The sequence below is a fragment of the Pygoscelis adeliae genome, unplaced genomic scaffold, assembly GCF_000699105.1.
Source record: "Pygoscelis adeliae isolate BGI_AS28 unplaced genomic scaffold, ASM69910v1 Scaffold402, whole genome shotgun sequence".
Taxonomy (NCBI): domain Eukaryota; kingdom Metazoa; phylum Chordata; class Aves; order Sphenisciformes; family Spheniscidae; genus Pygoscelis; species Pygoscelis adeliae.
In genome coordinates, this window is record NW_008824411.1 from 5,765,692 (window position 1) to 5,789,173 (window position 23,482).

At 39.0% G+C, this 23,482-nt stretch overlaps 1 protein-coding gene across 1 annotated transcript in view; it reads left to right on the forward strand.

The window, feature by feature from the left end:
- The window catches only part of KIFAP3 (kinesin-associated protein 3), a 69,147-nt gene that overhangs the window by 10,296 nt on the left and 35,369 nt on the right, over positions 1–23,482 (forward strand). Inside the window, exons 12-18 of the mRNA XM_009320713.1 lie at positions 1–67; positions 15,524–15,624; positions 20,081–20,189; positions 21,530–21,642; positions 22,596–22,761; positions 22,967–23,095; positions 23,332–23,339. Of these exons, the coding sequence (XP_009318988.1) occupies positions 1–67; positions 15,524–15,624; positions 20,081–20,189; positions 21,530–21,642; positions 22,596–22,761; positions 22,967–23,095; positions 23,332–23,339 (693 nt within the window). The remainder of the gene's footprint in view (positions 68–15,523; positions 15,625–20,080; positions 20,190–21,529; positions 21,643–22,595; positions 22,762–22,966; positions 23,096–23,331; positions 23,340–23,482) is intronic.

Genomic DNA, 23,482 nt, shown 5'->3' on the forward strand with positions numbered 1-23,482 from the left:
TTTGACACAGGCCTAAGAAATAAAATGGTACAAGTTGGTCTGCTTCCCAAACTCACTGCACTTCTAGGTATGTTTTCTTTTGTTCTAACATAGACATTTTGGCAGGGACAGTGAAGCTGTTTGCATCATGATATAGTGTGTGTAAAAGTTGCTATGTCACTTTTCTCTTTGCCAAAGAACTTATTCACTACTCCCAACTTTTTATCATTCAAATCATCTTTTCAGATGCAGGTTTAAATGGAAGTTTAAAATAATGTGGTTCCCAGTAGATTTATTCCTAGGTTCTCTTAAACTGTTGAGTGAGTCTTCTGGTCTTTAAAAATAACTTTAGCTACCTGAAAACCATGTGAGCTGACACATGGGTGATGCTTGTACTTTTGGGGGAGCATGTAGGAAAAATAGCCAGAAACTTCACGGAGCTTGGCTGATGGAGGATACCAACTACCTCTTTCTTTTTTTTTTTTTTTTTTTTAATGGAGCTTGATATACCTGCTGCCTCTTGTTACCTTAATGGTCCAGGTAGAGAGATCAGAGATTTCCCAGCTTTGTCAGCTTCAACTCTAGGCAGTACTGATTTTTAGACTTTCAGCTTGACAGTCTGTAATTTGTGTTAAGATCATGTGAGTGCTTCAGATACAAGTGAAACTTTGTTGTCCATAGGGGAAAGCCATGGAGAAAATAAGGAGTTTGGAAAAAGCAGAGGACTGTCCAATTTGATCATTGTTGCATGCTGGAGTTCTCAGGAAGGAGTTTTTAATTGCTCCTTCTGTGTTCTTTGGCTGACACTATCTAGAGGCTGCTCTAATCCCGCTAAACTAAATGTTTAGCAGGATTTGGCCATAAGAATTGCTAAGTGCTCATTTTTAAGTGGGAGTTGAAAATCTTGTATTGTGGAGCCCTAAATGTGTGAAACACTGATGCAAGACATGTTAAAGCTTTCTGAGACATGTTGGGTTTGGGATGCACTAAATCCAGTGCAGCTGGTGTATCCAGATGTGATGGAACAAGTGGAATGCAATGGTGAATCTGAGTTTTCTCCCCTAGCTTTGTATAGTCTCTTAGGATTGTTTGCCTTCTCAATTTTACATTCAACCTCAATATGGCCTTATTGCTGTTTGTTATACAAGTTAATACCATGAAAAGTTACACTGCTTTGGAAGCCTTAATCCTGTTGGTGATTAATAGCTACTTCATATATCCTGAAATGCCTCAGATCTTTTTGTTTTCTGCCCCACAACCATGTTTGCACTTGATATCCTCCTCTGGGCTGAGCTAGGATGAAGAAGAAAAATGGCATTTAGAATCCCTCTTCTTTATACTTTATTTCCTCAAGACAATGTTATTTGGCAGTAAAGTAAACTGAGAAGTGGAAACTGGACAGGAAATGTATTTTCTCTCATTTGAGGGAGGATCTTGCTAAGTAGTCTGGTTCAGCTTGGATTGTAAGCTTTTCAGAGCAGGAACTTGTCTCTTTCTTTTGTTTGTACAGCAGCTAGCGCTGTGGTCTAAGGCTAGGGCTTCTGGGCACTTGTCACCCCAAGCAATGGCATGACACAAATCACTGAGAAGTCCCTGCTCCCAGAAATTCCCCATTTAATATTAGAGTCAGACTAAACTCATCAGTTAAGTGTCTGCTTTCTAGTGTGTCATGGTTTAACCTCAGTCAGCAACTGCCACTCGCTCACTCCTCTCCCCCGGTGGGATGGCGGAGAGAATTGGAAGAGTAGAAGTGAGAAAACTCATGGGTTGAGATAAGAACAGTTTAATAATTGAAATAAAATAAAATACTACTACTAATAGTAATAATAAGAATACACAAAGCAAGATGCACGATGCAATTGCTCACCACCCGCTGACCGATGCCCAGCCAGTCCCCGAGCAGTGGCCCCCCCGGCCAGCTTTCCCCCAGTTTATGTACTGAGCATGATGTCACATGGTATGGCATGTCCCTTTGGCCAGTTTGGGTCAGCTGTCCTGGCTGTGCCCCCTCCCAGCTCCTTGTGCACCTCCAGCCTTCTCAGTCGGTAGAGCATGGGAAGCTGAAAAGTCCTTGTCTAGTGTTAAGCACTACTTAGCAACAACTAAAACATCGGTGTGTTATCAACATTGTTCTCATCCTAAATCCAAAACACAGCACTGTACCAGCTACTAGGAAGGAAATTAACTCTATCCCAGCTGAAACCAGGACATAGTGTCTGATTCTAATGTGGAGAGGAGCATTTCTTTTCAAATGCCATTGTCCTGGACTTGTAAGTAGGCCTGTGCGGAAGGCTGTTTAGCTCAGAAGAACTGGCTGCTAAAATTCCAGTCTGTTCCTGAAGTGGCTGTTAGGGTAATCTACAGCAAGTTCTACTAGTACGTCCAGAAGCTTCACTGTCTGTTTAGCCATGGGTGGTAGTTCTTTCCTTGACTTGGACGTGTTCGACCCTTTTTCTTTTTCTTTTTTCTCTTTTCCTTTTTTTTTTTTTGCACATGGAGGCATGTGCTGTTTGCCCTAGCTCCTCCCTGTAGAATTGCTTGATGCTTATTTTGCAGTGTGCTGGTTAGAAAATGTAGGTAGAAATATTGTCTATTACTTTACTTGTTACTTAAGCCAGCTCTGTGATTTGTGAGACTCTTCTTGATATGGTGATTCAAATAATTCTCAAATACATCACTTTGTGTATCCTGTCTCAGGGAAGCCTGCAACCTTAATAATAAAATAATCATGTGCCAGATGCCCCTCTTACACAGGTTACTTGGGTATTAAATACACATTATTCAAGTCAGTACCCTTCGGCTTATATTTGCAGGTCACCTTAAAGTGCTAACACACCTCAACAGCTGTTGACAAGTTGCCATACAGCTCCTAATGCCAAGAGGTCAAGTTTGTTGACTCAGCCTACTGAAATGTAACATTTGTGCATGCTGTGCCTTTGAGACTTTAGCACTGGGTTTGAGATGAGTATAAATTAAGTGTAGTAGGTGTTTAAGGGGAGAGTTGAGATTGCAAAGAATTAAAGGACAGGATTTGTCAGGCAGTGGTTTAGGGCTGAGCACTGAGGTGGCTGCAGTCTGCAGTTCTGGAAGACATGCAGCTTTCCGAAAGGACACTTAGTGGCTTGGGAGCAGGAAGGTTCTAAATGTAGGTGGAGGCTGGAAGCAGAGAGGATGGACTGGCTTCATCTGAGCTATCAAAGGAATGGACTAAGTATGGCATGGGTATATTGGAGAAAGGACCATCTTCTTTCTTTCCTTCTCACTCCAGAGTGTTGAGGCTGCTATTGAGAGCATGGACATGAGAAATTCTGCTTAGTCTTGGTTTCCATTTTAATTAGCCTTTTCTTTTTAATAGTGCCAATGCCTGCTTCCCCATGTAGCTTTGCCAGTCCATACCACGTGCTAGTTTTTGCGGCTTCTCTTCACAAGTCTGAAGTATTGTATATGACAAGACTCCTCTTGCTCCCTCCAGGCACCCAAGTTAATCAACTACAGCTGATCTTTGTTATGCTCTGAATCGCAAAGAACTGGGTGCAGTTGAGGGAAACTTGGCTTCAGACTTGAGATCAGAAGCTGGAGCAGAGCTGTGGAGGCCTATGAGATACAGCCCGTTGTATTCAGGTTTTTCTATATACAAGCTGCTTGAAGAGGTATGAAAAGAGATTTTGTTGATTTGTGTGACTTCAGTTCTTTAAGAAAACCTTGTAATTGTTGAGTCACTAGGGCCTTGCAGTGAACTTTTTTGTACTGGTGGCTTTGCCTTAATACTTAGAAATTATATTTACCGTGATCTTTCTTTTTTTTATATACATTCCCTGTGTGAATGCTTTATGTGCCAGTATATGTGAAGTATTGCTTCAGTGGATTAAGGTGAAGATTCATGTGAATTTACCAAGTGGTTTAAACTAGGTGTTTGCCTGAAACATGGAAAACACAGATTCAATGCCCTGTAATCATCACCTCAGCAGGGGAGATCAAAGCAGCACACTATAGAATATTCTGTGGAGGTTTGCTTCACTCTTACAGTGTCCTCATTTTGCTTTGCATGGCATAATTTAAATGAAGTGGAGTAGACGAGTGACTTGCTCCAAATACAGTAGAGTTTGGTGGTTAGTGTATTTGCTTGTGGAAAGTATTCTCACTGAAAGGGGGAAACGTAGAGCTGAACTTTAAGAAAACAGATTCAGATCCTTCCTTTATCCCTGTGAATGCCCTTCCACTGTTGGACAGGAGGGAAATGTTACCCTTTTTCGTAATCCTTCCCCTGGATGTGTGATTGGTTTCTAAAGTAAATGCCCTGGTAGCAAACAGAAGAAAACATTGTCTACAAGGAAGAATAAAAAAACCCTCACTTCTTGTTTGGACCAAATCCACTTTGTTTTTCAGTTAATGGGCCAAAGCAAATAAAAAAAAACTTTAGTACTGCTCTCTTAAAGATATGCACAGCTTGTGATTCACATTCTTCTAATAAGGGTGCTATTTTGTTCTGCATGTGAGTGATTTCTTAGCCTTTGTGAAGTGAGACAAATAATTTTTCATTCTCCATGAGAACAGCAGGCAGTTCGTACAGCAGAACCAGCCGAGTGCTGCTGTGTGTGTTATGGCAGGCTGCAAACTCTTCTTGATGGACCCCTGTTCAGAAGGAGCTCCTGGCAGTATGCAGGTGTGGCAGGCAGTAACTGGGGTTTCTGTGTCCACCCATGAGTTAATTATTCCTCTCAAAAGGATATAAATGATAGGGAATGGTGTGGAAGCTCTTACAATGGGAACTGTGTTGCTGCTTAAAGGGTAAAAGGAGTAGGTCTGGCTGCATGCAGGGAGCAAACATTTTTTTCTACGATGTGTGCATTTAGCTCAAATCCCTTTGAGCTGCTGGACAGTTCTTGGGTGTACTGAATGCATATTGTCCTGAAATGCCATTTTCTTTTCATTCACTTCCCAGTGCAAGCCATGCTTAAAGAATGAAACCCATTATGCTTGGAAGTCAGACTAAAGTATATCTTCTTGGTTGTTTGAAGTTACTAGCTACTTCTAAAAATCTGATTGAACACAGGTATTGGTGAGCTGAAAAGTGGGTGGGTCACAAAACACTACCATAGAATCATAGAATCATTAAGGTTGGAAGAGACCTCCAAGATCGAGTCCAACCAGTTACAGATCGGGCCCAAATGGGACATGGAGTGCAGGATTGTGGCTGTGAGAGTGTTACACAGTGCCAAGGTGTTAAATCTCAAAGATTTTAGGTGGTGATGAACATCTTGGGTTATGTTTTCCAGTACAGATTACAGTGACTGAAAAAAAATTGGCTTTGTGGATTTGTATTCGGCCAAGTAGATGAGCGTTCATTGATAGAATTTTTGCGAGTTTTATTATCTAAAATCTTTTCTGGAAGCTGCTGAAATTCCTCTGATATTTTTCTGTTCTTTACAAGTTAGGCTTAATGAGCAATCAAAGAAATGCCAAACAGTTGCATGTTGGGTTTCTTAACAATCAAGTCTTGATATGGTATATAGCTAAGCTGGATTATATGTTGACTGCTGTTTAAAAACCCAAGAAGTACTTTGCTCTCTAATTAACGGAGTGCTGTGGGTTTTTAATGTTCTATTCCTTTTATGAAAGTTTCTTTTAAGAAGGCTTAAAGTAGATGTGTTCTCTTTATGAGTTCACTTGGCCTTTTTGTAATGAACTACTTATGGAGCTTCACACATCTGTTGAAACATAGAGCTTCTTATAGGCTACTGCGGTGTTTTTTCTGACTTTAATAGGCCTCATTTATCCTATAAAGAAACATAGATTTTCTTACCTGATCAAGTGAGCAAACAATAGGGGTCAGATGTGGCAAAGACCCTAACAAAAAGCATATGTCCAGCCATCAGGGTGAGGTAAAGTCATATCGGGATTGCTTGAAGTTATTAATGGCAGTAAAATTTATGCTTCCTCCTGTTTTCCCAATTAAATTGAGAAACCTTTTTTTCCTAAGGTGGCTCTGCAGCAGCTGGTTCCAATACTTGTTGTGTGAATATTGCCTGGGGTGTCTCCATTCCTTTATAGTAGAGGCTGGCTGAAGCACATTAAGTAACAGTTCAACTACAGGGACCAGTCTGTTGGAAAGTAGTAATTATTAAGGGATTTATTTTAATGGTAGGGTTTTTTTTATCATTTGTGGTGAGTATGGCCAAGGCTTAAAAAAAAACCCATCCCACAACAACAAACAAACAAAAAACCACCAAAAGAAACACAAAACAAAAACTTCTCTTAACATTCAACTTCTAAATCCTTATTAGAAGTGCAAATAAACCTAGCATGTCTAACTGACTTAAGGAGATTGTTAGGTGCACAGTGTGTCTTAGAACCCAGCATTTATTTAGATACCTTAACTATAGATTAGACAGCAAACTTCAGTATTATTAAAGAAAAAAATTGACTTCTGATGTTGAGAAATATAGAACTCAAAGTAGAGAGACATTGATATCGCTAATATTGTGTTTGAAGCAGAAATAGAATCCCAACTAACTTTAAGGTAAAAGCCTCCCCCCTACCCCTGCTTTGTGCTACTGGTAAATTGTAGTGAATTATCAGGAGGGAATAACTGAAGTTCATAACGTCATATTTTTATATAAGCTTACAAGTTTTTGAAGTCTGTTGTCTAAGATTTTTCTGACTCCTTTAACACTGTCCAGAGTTGGAAACAGTGTTTTCCCATTTTGTAGCTATTGCAGGTGGATCCTCACTAATCTGAACACCCAGCCTTTGACTGTTCAGGTGGGTGAAAGCTCATTGCTGTGGTGTCCTGCTCACAAGTGCACATGTGTACGTAGATGTGTTACTAGCTTTTTTTAGTGAAGAGGATAACTTTGGTATCGTACAAGAAACTAACTTCATGAGTGTTGACTGAAAACAGAAATGTTTATGGCAGCAGCAAAGACAGGAGTGGAGAGATGGCAGCAATCTAAAGATGAGGAAGCTGAGTTGTTGGAAATTCACTAAACTGATGAATGGGAAGGATCCCCTGAGCCAGTATTTCTACTGTGGAGCTTATAATATGTGACTGCGTAATTAACTGAATTCTTTTAATTGTTTCTTTGCATATTGCAAGAGCAAATTAATACTTAAATGTAAAAAGTAAATCTAGTCTTCTACATGAACTGTTGACATCCAAAAGCTTTACAGGGCATAACTTGAATGCCTAAAGTGTGACAGAACAGAAACAAGCAGCTCTAGTTTCTTGGAAAAACTCATTAAAGAAGGGGTGGGGCGCTTCTGCTAGTCTTCCTAATCTCTGGTATAATCTTCATAAAGCCTGTATGAGGACCAAGGTAGAAAAGAGAGGAGCACCTTTTCCAGAGCCCTTGTGAAGCCTGCAGGCAGAGGGATGGTCTCTGTCGTGGTTTAACCCCAGCTGGCAACCAAGCACCACGCAGCCGCTCGCTCACTGCCCCCCTGGTGGGATGGGGGAGAGAATCAGAAGAGTAAAAGTGAGAAAACTCGTGGGTTGAGATAAGGACAGTTTAACAGGTAAAGCAAAAGCCGCACACGCAAGCAAAGCAAAACCAGGAATTCATTCACTGCTTCCCATGGGCAGGTAGGTGTTCAGCCATCTCCAGGAAAGCAGGGCTCCATCACGCGTAACAGTTACTTGGGAAGACAAACACCATCATTCCGAACGTCCCCCCCCTTCATTCTTCTTCCCCCAGCTTTATATGCTGAGCATGATGTCACACGGTATGGAATATCCCTTTGGTCAGTTTGGGTCAGCTGTCCTGGCTGTGCCCCCTCTCAGCTCCTTGTGCACCCCCAGCCTACTCATGGGTGGGGTGGTGTGAGAAGCAGAAAAGGCCTTGACTCTGTGTAAGCGCTGCTCAGCAGTAACTAAAACATCCCAGTGTTATCAACACTGTTTCCAGCACAGATCCAAAACATGGCCCCATACTAGCTACTATGAAGAAAATTAACTTTATCCCAGCCAAAACCAGCACAGTTTCAAAGGGTCATGTGGAACAATTTTACAGATGTAGTAGTCCCACAGATCCTGAGGCTTTTACAAGTTCGGAAGTAAGGGGGAAGGTTACAATCTGGTTTCCCTTTTGGAAACGTGGAAACTTCTTAACTCACGAGTTTCTGCTGTTTATCTAAGAGTTTCTCAGATGATCTGCTCCAGTGCAGGAGACCAACTGCAGATTCCCCGTGTCTGCAGTCGCTAAGGCGAGAAGTCCTTTGTCAGTTGATAGTATTATCTTTAGACCCTTTGAGCTGAAGGGGAAGACATATGCTAACATAAAAATTTATTGCACTATAGTGAGTATAGCGCTAGTATATCTCTATACAATCAATATCTGTTCCTTTGGTCTCTGACATACAGATGCTTTGCAGGATGCATTATAATTTTACACATTCAAGTAGTCTCATTGCGTAAAGCAAACTTTCTTTGTGAGGCTGGGGCCTCAAATATCTCTTTGTTCTTTTTGGAAGAGCTATCAGATCTGTGAGAAACTTGTAGATCATCACCAAATGACCTTTTAAATAACAAAACTGTAATGTTTTCACAATAAGAAGAATATAACTGAATTGTTTACCTTTCTTCCAAGACTTTGCCAGTAAGAGTATCCTGGCGCTTGCACAGGAACAGTATCTCTTGAAAAATAGGGAACTTAATTCTTGTTATCTGGAAGACTCAAAAGCTCAGCCAATATTTAACTCCACTTTTTGGGCTTAGTAGATGTGAACTTCAGCTTTGTGCTTCAGCAACTTTGAAACATGGGTAATAGCAGTTCCCGTTTCAATGTGGCGAATCATCCCTTTCTCGAAGTGAAAGGTGGCATCCTGCACTTTTTTTTCCTGCCTTTGAGCAGGAGCATTTTGAAATATAGCTGCACCATCCATTCAGAACTGAGGCTGCTCTGCTATGGAGCTGTGCACCTGCAGAACCAGGAGCATGGGAAACCTCCACCTATTTCCATTCCCATTGAATTCCAAACAGGAAGATTGGAAGGGTGGTTTTAGAGCAGAGAAGACTGAATATTTTCTAGTAATTGTAATTGGAGCAGTTGATGTAGTTTAATGAAATGTAGTGCAGATATGGCAAAAATGATGCATGTCCTTCTATAAATTTCAATTTATTTGTATAGCATTTAATTTATGTAGCTTGGTGGAGACTTCTAAAGGAGCAGCTTTGTGTGGAATTTTTTCCACCTACTTTGGAAGTGGATGTTTTCTTAATTTGATTCAAACTAAGAACCACCTCTTCTAATTTCCAGTTTCTTGGAATAATGGTAGTTAATTCTTTTTCTATCTCTTGCTTCTTCCTTGGTCATAGCTGTTCAGTTTTGGGCCCCTCGCTACAAGAAAGACATTGAGGTGCTGGAGCGCGTCCAGAGAAGGGCAACGAAGCTGGTGAAGGGTCTAGAGCACAAGTCTTATGTGGAGCAGCTGAGGGAACTGGGATTGTTTAGTCTCAGAAAAGGAGGCTCAGGGGAGACCTTATCACTCTCTACAACTACCTGAAAGGAGGTTGTAGCGAGGTGGGGGTCAGTCTCTTCTCCTAACGAACAAGCAATAGGACAAGAGGAAATGGCCTCAAGTTGTGCCAGGGGACGTTTAGATGGGATATTAGGAAAAATTTCTTCACTGAAAGGGTTGTCAAGCATTGGAACAGGCTGCCCAGGGAAGTGGTTGAGTCACCACCCCTGGAGGTATTTAAAAGACGGGTAGATGTGGTGCTTAGGGACATGGTTATTGGTGGACTTGGCAGGGTCAGGTTAATGGTTGGACTGGATGATCTTAAAGGTCTTTTCCAACCTAAATGATTCTATGACAGCTTGACCTGTCATACCAAAATATATTTCTTTTGTGGAGAAAAGAGAAGTAGCTTTATCTTCTTCCTTCAGGGATAATCCTATTGTCTCCTGTTTTCTCTCTATCTGAACTTCTAATTGATTTCTCTCTGGTCTGTGCAGCATAGGATATTAAAACCAATAATATTCCAATTTCTGTGTGAATTCACATGAGTTCAAGTATGATTGGTTGTAGGACATCCTAAATAACAATTTTTTTTTTCTGTAGGAAGATCAAGCCTCAAAAAAGGACATATCTAAATTTAGCAGTATATTGTCTGCCCAGTGGCTATGCTTTGTTGTCTTTCATGAGTAGCAATACTGCAGTGAGGTGTTTACTGTGTATTTTTCAGTCTGCCTTGCATAGAGTTCCAGGCAAAGAAATTGAGCCTGGGGCTCCAGATGTGCAGTTTCATTTTTGTCTGTAGCTGTAACATTAACTCAACCTAAATTAGTCATTTATTAGTCCTTTGGCTTAGAAATCATCATTACACTTCGTTTGTTTCCTAGAAAAAAAAATTGTATCCATGTTTCAGATGTGGCATGTACTTAGTTCTTTTCGGGAAGAAGAAAAAAAAAAGCACAACCATGGTGAAATCAGGGTTTTAAGTTAGGCTTATGGTATGAAGCAGTTTCAAATAACATAAAGGTGGCACAAGAGGGGTTATTAGTATGTAATTAATATCATAATGTATTATTTACAATGCCTAGTCTCCTTGAGTATGAGCAGATTTGATAATTCTTTCAGGTTCTCCTGATAAAATAAACTGATATATCCAATATTATTTATATTTACATATGCAAATCAAACCAATATGTGTCTAAACCACACATGGAGTAATTTCGTCCAACTGTTTCAGAGCTGGTTGCAGGGAATAATGTGGGATAGAGGTAAGCAGAGATACCTTTCTATCACTTTTTCCTAAGATCACTGCTAATTATGATATATGTGAATAAACTTTTGATTTCAATTTTTTCTGATAGCAGTGTGAGACAGTGTATAGATCTGATATTCAGTTTGTGACATTCTTATCCATCTAGATTTCTTATTTGCCTAATTTTGCAGCAGAGTTCGCTTCAGAGTATCAGAGTTTGGAACTGAAATAAAGATTCACTCTGCCATTTTAGTAGGTATTTACCTTCGTTTGTGTTCTGGTTTTGATTTAGTGTAGTTAATATTTTACACATGAGTTGGATAGGGTATATTTCATATCTAATGTGGAGGCATTGATGATTCCATTAGAAATGATGGCTACTTGAATTACTGATAGCATTACATTTGAATAATTTAGTCCATCGTTTATATTCTCATTTTTACTTTAGCATTTGAAAGCTGAATGCTGCTACTGCAACTCAAATTGGCATTTCAGTTTTACAGCTTTAGAGTTTCTCTTTTGTTATCGTGGAGCTAATGGAGGATTTTTTCATTTTAAGCTCACAAACTCAACCAAAATGTAGGACCTGATCTTGTGATCAAGAAATTTTATTTTTTTTCTTTAGCTTCTGCTACTAGAACCATTTAGATCTTTAACCTTAGTAAGAACTAGACATGGAATTCAGGCGTTGGTCCACAGAACTGGCACATGGCTTCTTATTAATGTTCAAAGGCTAAAAATCTGAAGCCAGTTTGAACTCAGAACCCATCATGTATTTATTTCCCTCTCTAATTTGCAGAAAACTAGTTGTGAAAACAGCCCGAGGGACCTGATATTTTTCCATCCCAGCTGCTCCAGCTGAACTACAGCTGCAAAAAAAAAATCTAAGTATTGTTTCTATAAACTGTTGAGTGTATTTTATAACACAATAATTCCCACAAAATCAGTAACTGCAGTTAATGACCGGTTTGTTAAGGCATTAACTACACTCAGCTGGGAATGACCAATTTCTCTGGCATGGCTGTGTAAGAACTAAGGATAATTCAGTAACACTTTCAAATAATTATTTGGTTAATTAATGGTAAATTCTTGTGGAAATCCTATCAAAGTACTTGTGACCCCTACATTTAATATCCAATGAGTTCATTATGATTCATGTTTTATTGCCATAAATACCAGAAGAATCCATAATGACTAGGCCATTATTTTCCAGGGCTGCCCTTACTGCTTTAGGCCATTTGGCTATTCCACCTTCAGTCATAAAAAGTTTGATGCTCAAAACTACCAGCATTTGTAGGCCGCAACTTTCTGGCACCCCACCAAAACTTTGCTGATTTTTATAAACACGTTTGGCAGAGGATTGTTTTTTCTTTTCTTTCTCTTGCTTTTTCTAGTTAGAGCAATAATTGATGCCTACTGTACCAAGTCATAAGGAAGTCTTTCTTCCAGTGTCTGCTTTTTCATGTGTGGCCTTCAGCAGTGGTCAAAAATAGCAGAAAAGGTATCACTTCCATGCTTTGAAAAGCTGTTCTCCAGCCAGGTACTGGGCAGGGTTTGAATTTTTTACAGCCAAGTCTCTAAACAATGATTGATTTAGGGCTTTATTCATTAGCAGTCAGGTGAGTATAAAATAATTTTATAAAAAAAAGTAATCTGGGTACTGGCATATTCAAGTAATTGTCAATAGCTGCCAGTTTATATTTTTGGGAGTGAAGTCCCTATGTAAAAGGATGGCAATTGGCCCGTTGGTGGATTTTTTCAATTTGTTGCTTCTTACCCTTTTATACAGTCTTCAGCCTGCAAGATGATGCTTGGTGTTTAAAACGCTGTAGCTGTTGAATCTGTTCTCTTCCTAATCTTAGACAAGCTAGTTATGCACTGGTTCTGGTCGACTTTCCAATAGGCTGTATGCTTCCTAATTGAGTGTAAGATTAACAATTGCATTAAATCATGCTGGCTGTGCTTAGAAACAACCACCTCCTCTTGATTTTCCTGAAGCGTTTGATTCTTTGGGTCATGAGTTGCCACTGTTCTGCATGAGAACTGAAAAAAGTCAGGAGGTTCTGCTTTTCCTCCACCAAAGTGCTTCCATAGGGAAAGTGGGCCAGTGAAACTTCCAGAGATCAGCCTGAGATTCTGTCCTTTCTGGGAAATTAAAATGAAATTGAAACTTAAAATACGTGCACCATTAAATACTTGAAAGCTGTTTTAGCTGCACGCTGCACACTGTTTTCTTTTAACTTCAGTTCTGTAGTTTACTTTCATCTCCAGGTTAGTAGAATTCAGGGTTTTCTTCCATTTATTCACAACTGAAAAATACTTCCATGCTGAGCCTGTGAGTTAAATGCTCTAAGCCCCTCTCTGTTCCCTGTGTTGACAGTAGGACAGGGGAATTCAGGGAAAATGGGTCAGGTAACTGCGGAACAAGAAGAAATTTGAATTCAACTCTTCTTTTTGAAACTATAGCCGTCTTTGCCTTTGGTGTGTCATGAAATTTGCCTTATGGAACATACTTTGGGAGAATGATTTAAGTGCTAATCATTAAGAGCCAACTCATTAAGAGTTCATTCAGAGAAAATAAACTTATTTGAATTCTAGATAGTCTTCACACTTTCTGTTGAGTATCTAGGTCTTTTTGATTATTTTTGGCAGTTTAGAAACCAAGGCAGTGCTGTCATTCAGCAGTGATACCCAAGGTCGTCTTCAGGCATCAGAAAAGTTATTGTGACAGACTGGACCTTTGAAAAAAGGGGAGAGAAAATTATGCAAAGAGTTTCTTCTCAAAAAACAGAAGGCCTTTGCTGCTACAGTAGGCTATTTTATTTGAAAATAAGCTACCAGTATTGCCAAATACCAGGAAATAAACTACTATTGCTACCAAGTGTAGGGCTTTATCTTAACTGATGCTTTCTCTTGGCACAAATGAAGCTTTGCAAAAATAAGGAGGAAAAAGAAATCATGAAGGACAGAGGTTAAACAGATAGAAAGTAGCACCATTCTTGTGGACTGCCTTCCAGTTCATACCCACTGAAGGTCTGGTCCAACTTCACTCTAGTTTGTTTTTTCTGTTACTGTTCTGGGGAGCCAACTTTCCTCCCTTTTATACTGGTTTGTCTTTTACTTCACATAGTGTTTCCTGCATTATCCAGCAAAGTGTAATTGTAATTTAAGTCTTAAATTTGAGTCTTGATGTTTGAGTCTTAAATGGAGGCATGGAAAGAAGTGGTAAGAGCAGTGTAAACAGCTTTTTTTTCCCTAGCCCCATGAAATTTCAGGGCATAATTTACTCTTTAAATTTTTATATTTGCTTAGGAGAAGCCTTTAGCTGTATGTATGGCAAGCTTTTTTTTCATGTAATTGTTGGATTTACAGTGTCGCTACAAGTGAACATGTAGGTAGGATGACCAGTCACAAGAGAAGCACGGAAGGTAATAAACACTTCATTTTGTTTGCTTAAAACAGAGTGGGTATGCTTTAGCAACTATAGTACTGTCTATGCTTTTATTTTAATAGTCAGAGTAGCCTTCAAAGTTGGCCATTATCCTTTGTCCAGCTGTTAAGTGCATGGAAGGCTGTGATACTTGTTTTTTTTCAAACAGGTAAGAATCCAGAAGGATCTGAAAGGTCAGCTGTGTTTCTAGGCTTGGCATGGGAAAGAATACTTCACTGTTGTATGGCAACTGCCAGAAGGGTTTCATGGGTCTCTTTTGGTAATTCAATTTTGAAAAAAAGGCACGAATTTGCGTTCTCAGGATAAAGGCATCATATCCTTGCTGCTTAAGGGAAATTCCAGCTCCCAATGATGTATGCAGAAGAAAAATTTAACTGTGTTGGTTGCTGTTTGAGGTCTTGATGCTTTGCCAAAATGTTAAACAGATATGTTCTAACTTAGCTTAAGTAGAAGTAGAAGGTAGGATATTTCTGATCAGTTTTGTAAGAACTGTGAATATATTCGGAGTTCATGATCTTATTGCATCCTGGTCTAACTAATATAAACATTCAGATGAGTGTTTTATCCCATATATAGCCACTATCCTGCTAATGTAGGGCCAGAGGAGAGCTCAAGAGAATGCTTAGCGCAGACTTTGGCAGTGAGTCAGGATCAAACATGTCTGTGTTGTTCTTAACAAACGCTTGTACATTTGTCAAAGTTGGTTTTATAGAACCTTTCAGTTAAATACTTCACAGCCTACTCACGTTAACTGCTCCAATTTTTCCTGAGAATCTTTCTCTCTGGTGTAAGTATTAATGTGGAAAATATACTGTTGTGTCTTTGAAATGTACAAAACACAAAAGGCACCCACAGGATAATATTATCATTTAGGCTAACAAAACAATCAGTGTGTGACTTACTTGAAAGGCACTGAATTGCTTCTACAACACTTTTTGGTGGTAGTTCTTATTTTTCTCTCTGGCATTGCTGCATTCTTTATCATTTCATTTGGATACAAGCTTGTTGTTTCAACAGGAATATCTACGGCTAATTTGGCATTACATTTGATATTTAATTTCCTAGCTGGGAACTGATGAAGGCTTTCCCTGGAGGGCCTGTCACTATTAAGTGTTCCTTTCACAAAATATATTTCTTGCAAAGTGGGGTTAAGGAAATGTTTTGAGGTGCTGGGGAGAAGGGGAGTAGTTAGTGTTGCCTTTGTTCCCTCTTTGCACAAATACATTGTTCATTTGGGTAGGCCAGGTGAGACCCTTTCATTAATGTTGCATTTCTGATTTAAATTTTCCCTCTGTTAGGATTTTTGTGCTTTTTGTTTTCCCCCTTTAAATGTTTACGGTACTTAAAATACGAGGCTTCTATTAATACGGATTTTTTTCTCCTTCTAGCAAATGAAAACTACAAACAAGTAGCAATGTGTATTCTGTATCACATAAGCATGGATGATCGCTTTAAATCAATGTTTGCATACACTGACTGTATCCCACAGGTATGTGCTTTTATATCTGATGAGGTGGTAAGATGCATCTTTCCCTGTGCTCGTCTTTTCCTTGCTCATAGCAGAGCATGCACTGACACCCACAGGTGAAAATGGGAACCACCACAATGCTCCTGAGTCGCTAGTGAACCACCTACTCATCAGGCAGTCTGAGTGTTCTTGCTGTCTTTTAATGGTCCCCAGAAAAAGGATAGGTGGATAGGTGACATGTTCTCTGTCAGTGCTGCTAACACTTGAGCTGCATCAATGAATTGGTAAAAATACAGGTGACCTGATACATTTCTACAGAAGATCGGGAGTGCTTGAAAGAGATTAAAGCTTGAGCACAGCAGGTCCTTAGGGAACCCCGTGGAAAGTATTTCCTTTACTGTTTTAGAAGGCATTCTTTTCTGATCCCATTGGGTATCAAAATTTCAATGTCTCCAATGTTACAGGATATGAACTGGAAACTAGCCAAGCAGTGTTACGTTGCTACATGACAATTCCTTTTCCAACTGCAGGCATGCACAACAGGGGAGACTTGAAGACTATGGAAGGTTCTTCGCCGATCTTTCAGGCTACAGTTTGTTGCATAACTTTTTGTCTCCGGTCATAGTCTTTGATCCAAGCACAGACACAATATCATGGGTTTTGGGGATTTGTTTTGGGTTTTGTGTGTATGTTTTTTGTGTGCTTTGTTGTTTTGTTTTTTTTTTAACAAGTACAAAATCCTCTCTTACTGATCTTTTTCTCAGTCCTGATGAGGCTGGAGTTGAGAAAGCCTGCGTTGCATAAGTGTAAAAGCTTGCCGGTAGCTTTTTCAGAATTGCACCCCGCGGTATCTTCTTTCCTGCCAAACATGTTTTTAACATCAAATACATCCAGAATGGGAAGTTGCCATGGAAAGTTTTCAGAATGTCTCTAGTCATTATCTCATGACAAAAATGGTGATGTTTTTCCAAATACAGGAGGATTTTGGAGAATAGAGAGGGGAGAACTGGTGGGAATAACTAGTACATGTTACAAAATGGTCTTGTAAACATCCTGCTGACTGCCTTTTCTGCCACAAGAAGCAAGTATACGTTAAGGCATTTGCATGATATAAGGGACCTGCTTTGTTCTGAGCAGTTACTGGCCAAAGCAGAATTCATGCACTGTGTTTCAGGGCTCGCTTATGACGTGCTTTCAGGGAATCTTGGCATGGGTCTTAGATCCCCAGTGCCAAATGTAAGGGGCTGTGGAAACTCCAGTGATATCATACTCTGAGCTTTGAACATCATTGTTCTGATAGGCAGTGACTGCTCAAAGTAGTGCTTCCAGAGCTGTATCCAAAGACTAACAGAGCAGGAAACAAGTCTGCTGCCGTCATTGGACTTTGGCTATAACTACAGAATTCGAAGGATACCTATGGCTATTGATGCTTCAGTGGTTGATATAATTATTCACAGATCACATCTGCTGACTGTTCAAAAAGTACAAGCTGGACAATCAGAGCTTGAATTTTATTAATGAATGTTCAAAATTAAGACAGTTATTAAAGAAGACGGAGGTAGCAGAAAACATGGGAAGTGGATAAGGCATCAGGAGAAGAAAATGACCTTTTTAAAAGGAGTCCCTGACATCTGATTCTACTCTAGAAAACCAAATTCTGTTTTCAGTGGTAGCACATGCCCTTCTGTGGGTTTGTTTCCTTTTGAGAAAAGATGTACATCTAAACTGGCAAATACTCAATAATGAATGTTTAGCTGTTGTAGAAAGTTATTGGAAAATCCATCCCCTGTTGTCATTTGGAACAGGCGAAGTGCTTGACAAGGGCTTGCGCGTGCTGTCCCAGGTAAACATCCTTGTGGATTGTAGGAGTTAGTGGGTGCTATTCTAGTAACAGTTAAAAGTGAGTATTAACAGTTCATTCTTGTTTAGACCTCAGCAATGCGTGTTTTGTTTAAATAGGTGCAAATGCCATCCAGATGCTTATAAAAGCCTTTATTGGTAATAACCTGGCCAATCAAAGGGCATGGTTAGGCAGTGATGTCATGGTGATATTTAATATTTTACCACAGAGCAGCGTGCAAGGTTCTCCGCAGCTACCCACATGTTTTCCACCACGGTTGTCCTGTTTGGCCCCTCTTTGATCTATAAGCTTCTTTTCAGCTTAATGCTGGTAAACGTCCTCTCTTGACAGCACCCTTTGCTCCTGTCCGCCATTATCTGCTGAAGTTCAGAAACCAGAGCATCACTTCAAACAGCAGAGTTAGGGAGTAGCCGGTCAGGAGAGATTCCTGAGGCATGCAGTTCTGGCATAATCATTCAAAGATGTTTGAGCTGGGCTTGGGGAGGGGGTTGGACAGAGGTGTATGTGAACAGAGAGCTGTGGGGGTTGGCCTCTGGTCACTGGTAAATAAGTGAAGGCAGGTGCCAGAGAGTCTAGACACAGTGATTTCAGTCCTGGTCTGTGGTATCTGATACTCAATATGGGACTTGTCTGATTGAACACTACTGCCTCTTCATTGCACATGCTGCAGTCTTTTTACTGCCTTCCTGTTAAATCAGTAAAAGATGACAATGGACATAGTAAAAGCAGAACAAATTTAATTTTAATATTTCCTATTTGGCAGCAATTACTCTTCCTTTTGAAGTGGCACAAGAAGCAATCAAATTAAATGAAGACATAATGGGAAACATGGAGCTTGTACGAAACTATTATTTTAAAATTTGAACAGCTTTAATTGAAACTGGATATATTTTTTCTTTTTATAGAGAAGTAGTTCAGTAATTAACAGGGTAATCCCATCTTGTTAAACATCTAATTTCCACAGATTTTGTATTGTGTAAGTAATGAGAATGTTTCCCTTCAAATAATTTGAAGGGGTTTAAAAATCTGTTTTTAAAGGTTTTGTAACAGAAGAATTGCAGGGGGTGATTTCTGAATGCTCATGTTCTACTTGTTAAGTGGCAACTTTCTTCTCTGGTTAATTTGCTCTTATGTGACTGTCAGGCTTATGGTTTTAATAAACTAGGGATTTTATAAGTTCTTAAAACAACCTAGGGAAACCTGATTCTACCTTTTCAAGAAAGGGAGGAAGAAGTCAGTGATAGCTTTTAAATTAGTGCATGAAAGTCCCAGAAAAATAGATGAATAACTATGTTGTAACCTAAATATGTTGAGTTTTTGTTATTTGGGATCCATTTGGAATGGCTACCTGCTCTCTGGTAATAGATAAACATACAGAGTTGCTGTAGTAAAATACTTTGGAGTGAAATTCCTGCAATCCTATTGTTCCTTCTGTCCCCCCCTCTAGATGGATTGTTTACCTACTTTCTCTAGTTTTTAATGTGTTACGAACCGCCTTTCCACCAGGGGGCAAGCACACAAATATTTAGTGATTAGTTGTTGATTTCTTCTCCCCCCACCCCTTTTTGACACAAACTGAGGTACGTTTTTTGTATCTTACGTCCTGCTTATCTTTAGGTTCAGTTGTTTCTACTTCCAGTAATCTCAGTCTTGTCATCACACTGTTTTGCATTATAATCTTGATGTGTCTTATGAGCTGAGCGGGTTTTAGGAGCAAATAGAGTGATGTCCTGCAGCCTGTCAATGAGGAAGCCATGCAACTTGTCTGCCATGGTTAGAAACAGAGAAAAAGAAATGGATGTATTTGAGTCATGTTCGTATATTTAATATGCCACTTAAAAAATGTTTGTATTGAACAAAATGAGACTAGATAGCCTGTGATGTAATGGACAATACAGGCACCAGGTGCATAAAATGATGGCAATCCGTAGGTTATTTGCCTAAGGAAATCATCTGGGACTTCACTGACACTGAACAGTTGGAACAACGTTATAGGTGATTCTCTACTTATGTTAACCCAGGTTGTTCTGTCCCGTTTCCAAAAGAATAGGAGTAGTACTAAGAAGTCTTTGGTATATGGCAGTGTTCAGCTCTAGCAATGGAAGCTGCAAAGATAAAGCACATTGTTGCAGATACACCACAGCTAATTTACCTATCAACAGAGTAATCTCAAAGCAAAATAGTAGTAGAATTAGTCTGCAAATAAGTATCTGTTTACAGAGTCACAATTTTATTAAACAACCAGGTATTAATCCAACTTTCTGTGGAACTAAATTGGTTTTTTTCTATATTAAATCTACCTAAACTTTCAAAACAAATTTATCCATTCACAAGTTTAAAAAACAGGAAAAATAAAAAATTCAGTGGTAGCAATAAAATGTAACTAACCCAAGTTACTTTAAGGTGATGAATGACTGCCGTTTTTGGCACTTTATAAGCATTGTTATCCCCAAATAATGGAACCATACATCTTGTGCCCTTGACCTTTATAACTTTACTGTGCCTGTAGAAATGCTGAATATTAATTAAAAAAGCTACTGTAGTTGACATCATAACATTCCTCTTCTAATGCTTTGGAAAGATTAATGACTTAAGTGTGTTTGTGTTTCTTGGCAGTTAATGAAGATGCTTTTTGAATGTCCTGATGAACGAGTTGACCTGGAACTTATTTCTTTCTGTATTAATCTTGCTGCTAACAAAAGAAATGTACAGCTTATCTGTGAAGGTAAGCATACTGAAATTTTACTCTTTTCTTGGAGATGACAACACTGTATACATATTTTTTATATACTTACATATATAAATTATGTATATTTGAGTTATTTATACATTTATATATGTATTTTTAAAAAGTAAAATGCACCTGTTTGGGTAATGTTTGCAAGCAAATGGCCATATCCTCCCCAAAATTGGTCTTGGTGGCAGGAGTGACACTGAGTAGCCACATATACCCACATCTCTCATATGTGCATGTAGTTCTGTAAAACACACTGATGACACTACTCTGGGAAACTATGACTGTATGGAGAGATCAAGATTTTGTTCTACCTGGTGCCTAAAATCCATCTTTGGCTAACCAGTGTTTCACCTGCCAGTACCAAATTAATAGCACAGTAATGTCGTTTAGTTGCATCTTTCCATTAATTTTTTTCAAATTGAGCATCTCTTGGGTTCTAGTATTTTGTTACTTGGTATAGATGCATTCTGCATTTCATGCTCTCTAGATTGCTTTTCAAGTTTCATTGTTTTCATACTAGCAGTTTCAAGTGGAATATTATTATTAAGTAGCTCTAATTTTCACTTGTGCTCAAAATTTTCACTATGAACTACTGTAATAAATTGCTAAACTTCAAAAGGGACAATTGCAATCAATAGATTCTATGGCCAGCAATTCCACTTTAAAATTGTCTGCATGGTTCTGTAGAAGGGGGAGCAGGGAGATCCAATTTTATATTAAAGGTAGCAATTAAATTCAAGCTAGTAGCACTTATTAGGTAGGCAAGGTGATCTTTTGGAAACATAACGGTAACAGTGGGACTTACCCTGTGCAATCAGGTACTTCAAATCTGTGTATGTCTGTTATGTGTATTCCCACATAATGGTCTACATGACTGGTAAATAATCTTGTAAAACCATGACAACCTATTTATTCCATGGAGTGGGGAGAGAAGTCTCTGAGCTAGTGCCAACAGCTGTGCTGCATCTCCACTAACTGCACTGATGATAGGATAATAGTTCAGATCTAGAACCTTTCTTGGTCTGAAAAAATAACTAAGCACACCTGAAGCATTTAGTTATTTATCTGATTTTAAGTGTCCCACCAGTACATATGGTCATAGTAGTTGTTTTAGAGAAGCTATAGGATTTATACAGAGCAGGTCTTGTCTTTTGAACTTAAACTTGGAAAAAGAATTAGTTCCTGTCTAGATTCTTCACTTCTTCCTTTTCAACTTTTAAAAGTTGAAGGTGTGGTGTTTTTGTGTGTGGTGTTGGCTTTTTTTGATTGGCCAGTACTTTTCTCATTTCTTTATTTGGAGGATTTCCGAAGTGTTTGTTTCTTTTCAGGAAACGGTTTGAAAATGTTAATGAAGCGGGCTTTGAAATTTAAGGACCCATTGTTAATGAAGATGATTAGGAATATTTCACAGCATGATGGGCCAACTAAAAGCCTGTTTATTGTAAGTACTATCTATTACCTAATGTAGTCTCTGATTCTTCCTACTGGAAAAGACTGGCTTTGGAGAGCTGCTGTGTTTTGTCTTTACAGGGTGTCCAGTTTAAGTTTTCTTGGCTGTCATGAGTTAATTTATGTCTTGTTTTATAAGGCAATCTCAGTTGGTAGATCAGGGTTTGGATCCCTCTCTACAGGGAAAATAGGTCTTAAGCTGTATCCAGTAGGTCCCTGTTCCAAAACAAACAAAAACAAGCAAACAAAAAAACCTCAACTGCTGGGGTGCACATCATAACAATTAACAGTTATCCTAAATCTCCACTTTTAGAGCTAGAGGGCAAAATAAAGTGGGTTGTTTTTTTTTTTCACTGTGCCAAGTGGTTTGTATAAGTAGATATTCTAAAACTTTGAATACTTAATATTCAGTTAACCATGTAAAGCTGCCCTTTCAAAAGAAGGAGGGGGAACACAACATCCTAACTGTGGAAATTTTGAGCATATTGTTAAAATGAAGATTGAATATCAAATTGTCTTAAAGCAGTATGGAATTAGTAAGTAGAATCCATGACTCCCTTGTTAATGTCCTGTGAAAACCTTGTAGTTATTTCTCAAACTCTTTAGGAAGAGGACTTCATTACTGTCACTAATGTGGTATGGTGTTCGCTATCTTCTTTCCCTTATTTTCTAACAGCTTTCTCAAACTGTGTATGTAGTAGCTACTTTTGGACCATCTGAACAAATGATCTACATCTCTTGAAAGTGAAAGGATGGAGAGGAAGAATGCTGAAATGTTTTCTTGGATCATTCTTCAACTGAAATTGAAACTGCCTTATTAGCCCTCATTTCAGGAGAAAGGTCTCCTTAGCGTTCTTTGAGAACTAGTTTTGATTTGACTGAGTTGTGAGTTCTTCAGAACCCCAGATTATTCACCTGTAATGTTTGTTGCTGTATTTTCTTCAGGATTATGTTGGTGATTTAGCAGCTCAAATATCAAATGATGAAGAGGAGGAATTTGTGATTGAATGCCTAGGAACACTTGCAAATTTGACCTTACCAGATCTGGACTGGGAACTGGTACTGAAAGAGTACAAACTGGTTCCATACCTCAAGGATAAACTAAAACCAGGTTTGTACAAAGTTTGGTTAGTCTTTCAAAGTAGAGTCTCTTGAAGAATACTTAGAGTGCTCTTTCAGAGTAGAGCCTGTTTACCTTCATGATTTGTGATTGTTTGGGGAAACATAACACTGTAGAACAGAATCGTATCTACAGATAAATATACAACTACCAAGAATTTCTAAGAGGTAATACTTTCTGCCTTCTGATTTACCAGGTTCTGCAGAAGATGACCTTGTTTTAGAAGTGGTGATAATGATTGGAACAGTTTCTATGGATGACTCTTGTGCTGCTCTGCTGGCTAAATCTGGAATCATTCCTGCGCTCATTGAGCTTCTAAATGGTATATTGCCATGTTTGACTTCGTGTCTTGTTTTTCAGAGAAGTTTAGTTGACGTAGCTGTGCTGTAACTGAATGCACCATTCATTTTCTCTTGCAAGGCAGAGGTAGGTGTTTTGTATATGAAAGGAGGAGCAATTACTCCGTTACTGACAGAGATACTGGCTAGTGGTGTAATAGATTTGATTTTTCTTGCACCTCCGCAACTCCTGCTGCAATCTGTGGTCTTGCTACTTGACTGTAGCAGGAAAGAAAACACTCATTTTGTGTTGTCAGGAGATGAAATCTCATGCATGCCATTGAATTGTTTAGCTGACATGTAAGAGCTGGGCTTTCTCTAAGCATCAAGAGTGTCTAGTTGTGAGATCTGAAGTTGTGGGTGTGTTTTTTCTT